Genomic DNA, 10,676 nt, shown 5'->3' on the forward strand with positions numbered 1-10,676 from the left:
AGGCGCCCTGGAGGTGTCCAAGGAGCGCCTGGAGGTGGCACTCAGTGCTCTGGTGGGGATCAATCTCAGAAGGGTTTTCCACCCTCAGTTATTCTGTGATCTTGCTGATTCCTGGAAATGTCCAAGAGCTCCAAGCCCCAAAGCCCCTGAGCCCCCGGTGTCACCTCATGACGGCGCAGACGTCCCCGGTGAGGTTCCTCCTGCAGGCAGTGCTGGTCAGGTACTCCTGCGGGTTCAGCCGATACGTGTCGATCATGAAGTTCCTGTAGGCCAGGTATCTGCAACACAGCGGCCACCAGCTCGTGTCCCCTCACCTCTCACACAGGTCAGGGGACTCATTTTAATGTCCACTCCCCCAAACACCCCTTACTGACCAGGAAACACCAACACATCTCTTTTCATTGGTGAAATTTCAGAACCAGCACCAAAAACAACAGGTAAGTGGAATTCACACTCTGCCACACTGCTTCACTCGGGATTTTCCCCGTGTTTGGATTAGCAGCACATGGAAATATGTCTAAATTGTAAATCACACAATTGTCTGTTGTAACTTGATCACTGACCAAATATTCCCACAACAGAACAGAAGCTGCAGGAAAAAAAATAACGGGGTCTGGTCTTCACATGGGACAGGAGAAATAATCCTTGTGCATCCCTGTGTGAGGCTGGAAGGAAAAAAGCTGCACAGGAAAGCAGAAGTGGATGGAACACTGCTGTGGCTGCATGCAGAGTTTTTAATGGATAAAGGGATGAGGCAGGAAAGGCTGAGAACAGCAACATGGAGAAGAAAAGATCTTTGAGAAGCAGAGCACAAGAGCCCAGAGCCAGCACAGCTGGGAACAGCTGGAGCAGAAACAATCCCTGAGAGATTCCCATATCTGGAATATACTGATGCTTCCTAATACCAATTATCCCAAAGAAAATAAACTGCCATAAAATTATTGATAGCCCTGCTCTTTGGAGGGAGCAAACCCAATCTGCCAAAGACAGGCTGGCACCATCCAAGCTGGATGGGGCTTGCAGCAACCCAGACTATGGAAGGCGTCCCAGCCCATGGCAGAGTGGAATGAGATGGGATTTAAGGTCCTTTCCAACCCAAACCATCCCAGGATTCTATGAAGTCAGTATCCCATGCAAAGCTGTGTGTAAAACAGTGGTTTTTAAGCAGATTTCTGCCTTTGGAAAATTCCTGGGGGGAATGTTTCACATGCAATGTGTGAAGCAGCTGGGAACCAAAAATATAAATCATCCAGGCAAGGCCTAAGCAGGCAGATGCTGCAAGCACATGTCCCTGCCAAAATCCCACATCTTCCTCCTGACCAAATCATATGTGCAACTGGCTGGAAGGAAATTGCTGGAGTAGGTGTTTGGCTCCATGTGGGATGTTTGGGAGGCCAGAAACAAAAGGAGCTTCTTCCACAGAGGAACACTGAGGAATGCTTCTGAATGCTCCAGGGGAGGAGGGGAAGAACCTGCCCAGGAACAGGTCTTGGCTGCAGAAATTAATATTTATTAGCAAAGGTCACATCACGAGGTGGAGAGAGAAGCCCAAGACAGAAACATCCCCAGGTTTATCCTGAAGGGAGACTGTTCTGAGCCATGACACGACCCATCAGCTAAACCCTGTCGCCAGTGAGAAGTCAAGCAGGATTTAGTTCAATCCCTTTTCAGCCAGGGCCCACCCCCAGGCACTGCTGTCACAAGGAGGAACCTGTGTGAGCTCCCCAAACACGGTGTTTTGGCCTGAACATTCAGCTGGAGGCGACTCATCTCCATTCAGAGGGATGTTCCTCTTTTATTTCAAAAGAAAACACAAAGCCAGGACCACGTGCTACTCCTACAATCCCGAAATGGCACCAAAAATAGATCTCCAGGCTGACACGAGGACTGGGAGCAGCCCCCAGCCTGCTCCTCTCGCAGGCAGTAACCAGCAGCAGCCCAGGGAGCAGCATCAGGAGAGCTGATGTTGTGATGCCAACAGGAAAAGGGCCCTGGGACTGCAGTGACAATCACAGGGGTGAGAGATGCAGGAGATAAACATTCCTTCCACATTCCAGCTGTCTGCTGCCTCACACTCTGAGAAACCCCCAAAGTACAACTTGCTGAGCAGCAGAAGTGATGGGACAGAGTTAGTGCTGGATGGAGCTTGGAACAAACCCCTTCTGGAAGGGCAGGAGCGGAACAAGAGGAGCTTTGCAGTCCCTTCCACCCAGGCCGTGCAGGACTCTGGGATCCAGCTGTGGTTACTCTGCACTCACACCTGCACAGAAGCCATGAGGACAGACCACGGACTGGAAATCCTTGGGGTGCCAGGGGCCTCAGGGGGTGTCTGAGCCAAGCTCCTCCTCAAGCCATGAATTTTCACCAGGTTTCTCAGGGCTTTGTCCAGGAAGGCCTGAAAGACTCCAAGGAGGAGCAATCCCAACTTCCCAAGGCCCCACGCCAGTGCCTCATCTTGTTCAGAGCTCAAAACTCCCCTTTTCTCGAGCCAGAGCCTGCTGTTTCAGCCTGACCTGCTTCTGCCCTGTCACAGGCTCAGTGACAGCCTGGCTGCACCCCAGGGACCTCCTGGGGCAGGGGACAAACAGCCCAAGGGCCCAGGAGAAAGGGCAGTCCCTAACTTCTATTCCTTTATCAGATCCAAAGCATCACAGACCAACAGCCACTCCTGAGGTGGGAGATTCCAGCACAAGGACAATCTGGGGGAATTCTCCTCTCCAGGCTGGGACAGCTGGGGGCGCTCATCTGGAGAAGGGAAGGCTCCAGGGAGAGCTCCGAGCCCCTTGCAGGGCCTAAAGGGGCTCCAGGAGAGCTGCAGAGGGACTGGGGACAAGGCCTGGAGGGCCAGGACACAGGGAATGGCTTCCCAGTGCCAGAGGGCAGGGCCGGATGGGAGATTGGGAATTGGGAATTCCCCGCTGGGAGGGTGGGCAGGCCCTGGCACAGGGTGCCCAGAGCAGCTGGGGCTGCCCCTGGATCCCTGGCAGTGCCCAAGGCCAGGCTGGACATTGGGGCTGGGAGCAGCCTGGGACAGTGGGAGGTGTCCCTGCCATGGCAGGGGTGGCACTGGGTGTTTTTCAAGTTCCCTTGCAGCCCAAACCATTCTGGGATTCCATGAAATGCTGTGTATGAGAAATGCAGGGCCCAGCTGACATTAGGACAATGAGGAGACACCTCAAACGCTTCCTTTGGGACTTGATTGAAAAACCACCTTTTAAAATCCACAAAAGCTGCTTTGCAACCAGGCCAAGATTTGACACCAGGACAAAGTGACCCCAACCAGCCCAGTCCCACTGCCCACATTGACCAGCACACACACTGGTGTCCAAATCCAGGATTTGCCAGTTTGAAATCTCAGATTTTAGGATCATTTTAATAGAAACAAGCATATTGTTCAAAAGCCTTTGACCATCTTCCTTTATCCACCACCTTTCAAGATCACTCAGAATAAACAAACCCAGAACAGGCAGGAGTCTGAGAGGATCTACAACACACAGAAATCCAGAAATACAGCATGGCATGAGGAGAGAGGGAGGAGCAAGGAGGATTATTCCACTTCTACCCTTTCATGACATTTTTAGGTGACTCTGGAGGTTGATCACATCGTGTACCACACACAGTTCAAGAAGTTGTTCCAGTATTACTCGGGAGAAAGTGGTTTTATTTTACCTGGATAACCACTGGTAAACATCACTTTGATATTTAAACTTCTATCTCTACCACAACAATGTACAAACACCGTCAGTGGCTCTGTCCCTCCTTCAGGGCCCTACAGAAGTACCAGCCTCACACACCCCCAGCTGTGTCCACAGGATTTATGGGATGGGAAGCTCCTTCATCCTGCCACGCTGTCACTGCCCATATTCACGTTTTACTCACATTTCTGGAGTCTTGGACTTGTTTTTCCCGTTGAAGAATTCCGGAAGCGCACGACGTTCAATCACGTGGATACTGCAACAAAAACAGTTCAGATGTCACATCCTGAACAGCCTCCAAGGAGGATTCCAAGCTGGAACAAATATCCTCCCTCTATAATCAGTGACTTCTCTCAAAGTCAAGCTCTGAAGCAAAATAAAAAGGCTTTTAGAAGTAGAGACAAGCACAGAATGATCACATAAAGACCAGAGAAGTAAAAGAGAGAAAGGAATTAAGGTGGGAATCAGAGGGAAATCAGTGTAAGCAAAAACTGCTGAGCAGGCAGAGTGAAGATCTCTGCTGTTTGAAATTCCTTTCCTCACTCCCAGTCCCTGAGAACGGCCAGAACGATTTAAACACAAAACACGGGAACCAGAGCTGAGCAACAGCCACTCCTTCAGCTCTCAGGCTGATTTATGAGCAGACAAAACCAACAGAAGTGTCCCCCAGCTCCCTCTCACCAGTTGTAGTCGAACCAGGAGGCGTAGCTGGGGATGATGATGTGGTTGGTCTGCTCGGTGACGTTGTCCTCCCCCGGGTCGATGGAGCGGCTCTGGTCACCCTTGTTGGGGTCCTCGTCCTCCTGAGGCACAGAGGGGACACAGCACTCAGAGGGGACCCCTGAGCACCCTGACACTGCAGGGTGAGTGCAGGACAGGGGCTTCCCCACCCCACACACATTCTGTGACACCCCTGGGAGGAGGAAGAGCTTTGGTCTCTCTCTGCTGCTCCACAGAAGCCTCCTGTGAACAGCTGTTGTTCTGCACCTCAAGTTCCAGCAGAAGTCAACTCCTGACCCCAAAGGATCATGAGGAGGGCACAGAGGAGGCATCAAAACAGGGTCAGGACGTGACAAGAACTGCACAAAACCCCTCAGGGGTTGTTTGAGCAACGTTAAAATAACCAAGCCCCCACAGGCAGACCCTAAGGAGCCAGTGGCATCAATAATGGATCTTTGTCTGGGACTGAGCTCCCCCAAGACAACAAGGTACACTCTGAGCACATTCAGTGATCTGACAACTGTAAAAAACAGTGCCTGGCATGCCACAAATGCAACTCAGTACAGAAACTACCCCTGCAGCTCTATTGAAATGAGCAGGAAGCAGGGTTTAGATTTAGTCTAAGCAGGGTTTAGATTTAGTCCTAAAACCTAAAAAAAAAAAAGCAAAACCTCTGAAAAACCTCTCATCTGAAAAATGCTTCTTGGAAAACACTTGGCATCTGTCTCCTCATTTTCCTTTTTAATATACTAGGTTTAGAAACACCAAGTAATCCCACAGAATCTGGAGAGGTTTATAATAACAAACCCTCAATCCTGTCCGTAACTGATTTAATCTTACAGATCACTCGAAAATTAGTACAGGTGAAGCTACTGAAGGTGAGATTAAGATGTTGAGAGGACACAGGGAATGGCTTTGAAGAGAAAGAGGGCAGGGTTGGATGGGATATTGGGAAGGAATTCTTCCTGGTGAGGGGCTGGGCTGGAATTCCCAGAGCAGAAGAGCAGCGGGGGCTACCCCTGGATCCCTGGCAGTGCCCAAGGCCAGGCTGGACACTGGGGCTGGGAGCAGCCAGGGATAGGGGAAGGTGTCCCTGCCATGGCAGGGCGTGGAATGGGATGATCCCTGAGGTCTCTTCCAACCCAAACCATCTGGGATTCTACAATCTCAGCTGTTACCAAATTTAGGAAGAACCAGGTGCTGTTACCTTTCCTCCAGTTGCCACTGTCTCCTCATCCTGCTCATCTGAAAGGTAAAAACATCGAGAATTACACCAACAAAACTCATTTAAATGCTCACGAGCCTTTCCAGCAACACCACTGTGTAACTGGAAAGAAGCAAAGTGGATCCCACATCACTACAGCAATTACAGCTCTACCTATCCCACACCAGGGAAGAGGTAAGAACACAGAGGAAGGATAATTAGAATATCTCAACACTTCAGAATCCATAATTAATTACTTCCTTTCCCAGTTCCTAGATGAGCCTTGTGTAATAAGATATGGGATACGAGTTTGTATCTCGTGTCAAGGCTCAACAAAGCTCAGGGCACCTGTGATTTACCTTGATTCCCAGTAAAAAAATAAAAACTCTTTTATGTATGTCATGTTAAAAAAATGAAAATAACAATAGCCTATGAGGGAACAGCCTTGCAAAGAAAAGAAGAAGAGCTGGTACACTGGAACTCAAACACATATGGAAAGTGAATTAATTCAACAAGACAGCAGAACCAGAGATTGCTTTTAAAACGGAGAGCCTTAGAAATATTTAAAATCTATTTAAAAATATTGACTGCAAGCAGGACTTGAGGGTGAGGTGTGGGGCAGGGCTGCAGGGGGCTTTACCCAGGTCTGCCACAGTTCCTCCTTTCACGGGCGTGTTCTCACTGTCCTTCTTTGGGTTCACTGCAAAGGAACAGGGAGTGATGAGAGAGCAGCAGACGAGGAATTATCCAGTCTGGCCTGATTTCCCTGCGCTCTGCTGGCCCTGTCTGCAGTTCAAGAGTTCACACAGGAGCACAAGGGCCCATTTGTCCCATTTCCCTGCATTCCCAGCTCCACACAAAGCAGGATCTACCCGGGGATACCCCTGCACTTCCCCACCTGTCCAACACACAACAAGGCTTATGTGCAAATCCAAACCAAGGGAAACCCAAACGGAGACACTCCCAAAATAATCTGCTGTCAAGGATGCAGAAGGAATTCTTTTTCCCAGAATTATTATTGCTCGCACCAGCACTTCCCTGAAAAGGACTAAAAGCACTTGCCATGTAGCACATTTTCCACTCATTTAACATCCTTCTTCTGGGGACTTGGCAGGGAAATATTTTGCTCCAGAGAACTCCATCTCCCCCAAGATGAACAGGTGAAATGAAACACTTAAGTAGATTGCTGTAAATCTACTTTAGAAAGTGTATTTTGTAAATGTATTTTTGTATTTTAAAAGGCCAAAAGGAGGTGAATATGCTGCCCTTCTCAGCTGTTACATCCCTGACTGCAGAGATCCCTGCTCCGTGGCCACAAAGTGTTGAAAAGATTTGACAAGATATATCCACAATTTTAATGCAGTTTAATTTTTAACATTCAAAGAACCCGAAGAGGTCTCATGTTTTACCATTTTTGGGAAGTACCACTTCCTCTATGTTGGGTACTGGGGTGGGATCCTCCATGTCCTTGGTGAGATCCTCCTGTTCATCCTCTTCCTTCTGCCCCCTCCTCTTCCCATACAGAGCAGCTTGTCTGGAACAGAGCAGACACAGGGGCTCTGCCAGATCTGCTCTGGACATTGTTCAGGTCAAACCCTCCTGAAACCACTCTGGGAGCAAAGGCAGAACCAGCCCCACATCTCCTCACAGACCCCAGCTCAGGCTTTACATTGGGAAGGAGTAATTCAGATTATCAACTCATTCTTGATAAACTTCCAGTTTTGTCTTATTAGAGCCCAACAGATCCATAAACAAGACCTGAATTTTTAGCTCTGAAGTGCTGCCCCCCATCCCCCCCCACAAAACCCCATAATTAAGTTCCTATTTGAGTAGCAGATTGGTAGAATAAGAACAAACCTCCACAATAAGGAATTACACTAACTGCTCAGGAATAATCCCTCAAGCCTATCCAGAAATAATTATGGAAGCCCAGGTCACAGAGCTCTCCCCAAAAGCATTTCTTGAATTTCTTTTTTTTCCTCATTTTTTTTCACCTCAAATTCCAGGCCTCTGGCAATTTCCAGACACTCACCCTTTCTTCCCTGTCTTTTTCCTGGACTCCACAGGAGTGGGGGGTGGAGAAGGAGAATGTTTCCTCTTCCTAGTGCTGGCTGCTGCTTTCCTATCCCTCCTCTCCGGGCTCCGCACAGGCTGGGAGGGAGCAGAGGTTTGAGTTATTCCCAAATACTCTGACTGCAGTGCTGGAGGCTCCGTCCTTCCTTAATCCATCCCACAACAGGATGCCACAGCTACTCTGGGCACCCTGTGCCAGCCCCTCCCCACCCTCCCAGCCAGCAATTCCCAATCTCCCATCCAGCCCTGCCCTCTGGCACTGGGAAGCCATTCCCTGGCTCCTGTCCCTCCAGGCCTTGTCCCCAGTCCCTCTGCAGCTCTCCTGGAGCCCCTTCAGGCCCTGCAAGGGGCTCGGAGCTCTCCCTGGAGCCCTCCCTTCTCCAGCTCTATCCATGCAGAGATAAAGGACATTCCTGTCCCTCCAGGTCCCCCTCAGCAGAGAACCACTCACCTCTTCATTCTTCATGGAGATCCTCTGGCGAAAACTCACGGATTTCCTGTTCTCATCCACCTCATAATCCTCCTCATTCATCCACTCATTGAACACATCTGTGTCCAAGATCCACTTGGCGTGAACCTGCAGAACAGGAGGCATTGAGAGGCTGATGCTTTGGGAAGAAATAGCTCCACGAGAGACCTCCCGGGATTAAGGAAATTCCTGGAGCTTTATCAGGTCTGCATGCCCAAATCTCTCCCACCGGTTTCACACACACTCATGGCAGTGTCACAAGGCAAGACCACAAAGGATGAACAGGACTCAGAATCCAACCTCTGCTCCTCAACCATTTCCAAGCCTCCTGAAGTGTGAGATCAGTTCTCAGAGCTGGGACAACAGCTCTGGGTTAACAGTGTTCTCTGGATGCTGAACATCACCATCAAAACCTCCCAAGTATTCAGATCCCCTGGGCAGATGTGCCACAAACACCAAAAAAATGACTAAGAGCTGGCCATTCCCTGGAGAGACACGACCAACTGTCTGGATTACAACATCCACCTTCAGATAGTTTGGTTTATACAGCTGAAAAAACCTCTGGTGCTGTAGAGTCATTGATACAATTTATTATGGATTTATTAATGCTTCCTACAGTGCTCTCTTACTGTTCCTAGTAAGGTTTATACTCCAAAGTCCTGCTTTCCAGCGAGTTACAGGTTACTACCTGGAGTAAGTGGTGTTTGAACAGACACCAAGGTCCCTCCAGCCTGAGCGGCTCAGCAGCACTCACAGAACACTGTCAGGGTAACACAGTGAGGGGCAGGAGTAAGCAAGGCAGTGCCAACACCCCACTGCCCCAGCACGGGAATTCTGGCCAGGACTGAGCCAGGCTTACCTTCCACGGCTTCTCGGGAATCGGGGGATCCTCGATTTCGGCATCTATTTCGTTGGCATGGACCCAGGTGTCGTAGCTAGAGAGTCAGGAGAGAGCAGCTCAGCCACCAGGATCACTCAGGAATGGTTTCCCAGCAGCTCTGGCACGTGCAGATCCCACTGCTGGGACTGCAGGGCTTCCCACAGGGAATAGTCCTGCTCTGTGCCACAGGAGCTGGGCACAGTGCAGAGGGAGGGCTCCAGGGCATCTGATGCACACCAGAATTTAAAATCCCTCCCTGTGAACCAGCTCCAGCTTCAAGTGCAAATCTGGAGAGGTTCAGGGGTTAAAGACAGCTCTGAGTCACCCAACCAAACCCTGCCACTCAATTAATTAACTTTTTTCTGTTCTCATGCCTTCAAAGCAAGAGCTGCTGGATTCCTGGAAGGGAGGAAGCTGCATCCTGTCCTGGAAACCACTCATTATTTACATTCACTCTTCCACATTATTTCCTCAAAAGCCTCTTTATTAAGAAACTGCACTGAGTCAAAATACTTGGTAATCAACACCAGGTACTGAGGAACAGGGAAAGGTCAGGTGCAAGGAAAGATGTGCACAAGCATTCCTGGATTTATACTGGTTTTGTGTGTGCCTGGATTTATAAATACCAATACAAACTTGACTACTGATAGAAATATAAAAATATTTAAAAGTTCTTCATCTGTATGAATAAAAAAACTTCAGTGTGATTACTGTTTGCTCTCTTCCACTGAAATCCTCATATGAGATACAGTTCCTGGGAATTCTGTGTGTGAACCATAGATTTTAGAGGCCTGAAAAAGTTAATTAAATAGAAGTCAATACTGGGTTATCAACTTTTTGATTGATTTCCATAGCCTGGGCTCAGAAACCAGTTATTGCAAATACATTTAAGTTCCTAACAGCACACACACAGAATTTTAACCTGTTCCAGCAGCACAGGGCAGGTCTCTCAAAGGGGAACTTTAACAGTCCCTTGCACCTGACTGAAGACAACCCTTGGAGTGAAATCTCTTTGTCAAAGTTCAGCCATTGGTTGGAAGTTCTCCCTTTAAGGAAAGGCTCATCCCAGCTTTAAAATCTGGTTCAATTTCCAACCAGTTCCCTGTGGCTCTGCAGAAAAACTCCTTTTCCAGCCTCAGCCACCTGCCAGTGCCACAAATGGATCTGGATATTTCTGTTTTAAATCAATGGTTAATTCTTTTCAAGCTTTGCATGTTGGGATCAAGACTTTTCCACCAACAAACAGTTAAAACTCAGGGTTTGCTTTTCCCCCCACCATCCTTACCTGTCTGGAAAAAAGCCCCAATGTACCAGCACCTGCTTGTCCTTTTTCATCACAGGTCTCAACCACTCATCTGCAAAGGGAACGAGATCCAGCTCAGATGTGGAAGGAAAAGCACAGTAATTCACTTTTCCACAGTGAATCAGAGTGAAGTTACTGCAAACCCCTCTGCTAAAGGTCTGCTCAGGGCCTGACCTGGGAAGGGGCCTTAAAGCTCATCCCAATCCACCCCTGCCATGGCAGGGACACTTCCTGCTGTCCCAGGCTGCTCCAAAACAAATCCAGCCTGGCCTTGGGCACTGCCAGGGATCCAGGGGCAGGCCCAGCGCGTCTGGGGACCCCGTGCCCGGGCC

The 10,676-nt window shown here is 49.2% G+C and overlaps 1 protein-coding gene across 1 annotated transcript in view; it reads right to left on the minus strand.

The window, feature by feature from the left end:
* The window catches only part of SMARCC1 (SWI/SNF related, matrix associated, actin dependent regulator of chromatin subfamily c member 1), a 59,611-nt gene that overhangs the window by 38,151 nt on the left and 10,784 nt on the right, over positions 1-10,676 (minus strand). Inside the window, exons 6-15 of the mRNA XM_017737673.1 lie at positions 10,327-10,396; positions 9,021-9,096; positions 8,144-8,269; positions 7,652-7,770; positions 7,029-7,153; positions 6,260-6,319; positions 5,623-5,660; positions 4,377-4,498; positions 3,880-3,951; positions 165-278 (exon numbers count right to left, since the gene is read on the minus strand). Coding sequence (XP_017593162.1) covers positions 165-278; positions 3,880-3,951; positions 4,377-4,498; positions 5,623-5,660; positions 6,260-6,319; positions 7,029-7,153; positions 7,652-7,770; positions 8,144-8,269; positions 9,021-9,096; positions 10,327-10,396 — 922 coding nt within the window. The remainder of the gene's footprint in view (positions 1-164; positions 279-3,879; positions 3,952-4,376; positions 4,499-5,622; positions 5,661-6,259; positions 6,320-7,028; positions 7,154-7,651; positions 7,771-8,143; positions 8,270-9,020; positions 9,097-10,326; positions 10,397-10,676) is intronic.

The sequence above is a fragment of the Corvus brachyrhynchos genome, unplaced genomic scaffold (assembly GCF_000691975.1).
Source record: "Corvus brachyrhynchos isolate BGI_N302 unplaced genomic scaffold, ASM69197v1 scaffold426, whole genome shotgun sequence".
NCBI classification, from domain to species: Eukaryota; Metazoa; Chordata; class Aves; order Passeriformes; family Corvidae; genus Corvus; species Corvus brachyrhynchos.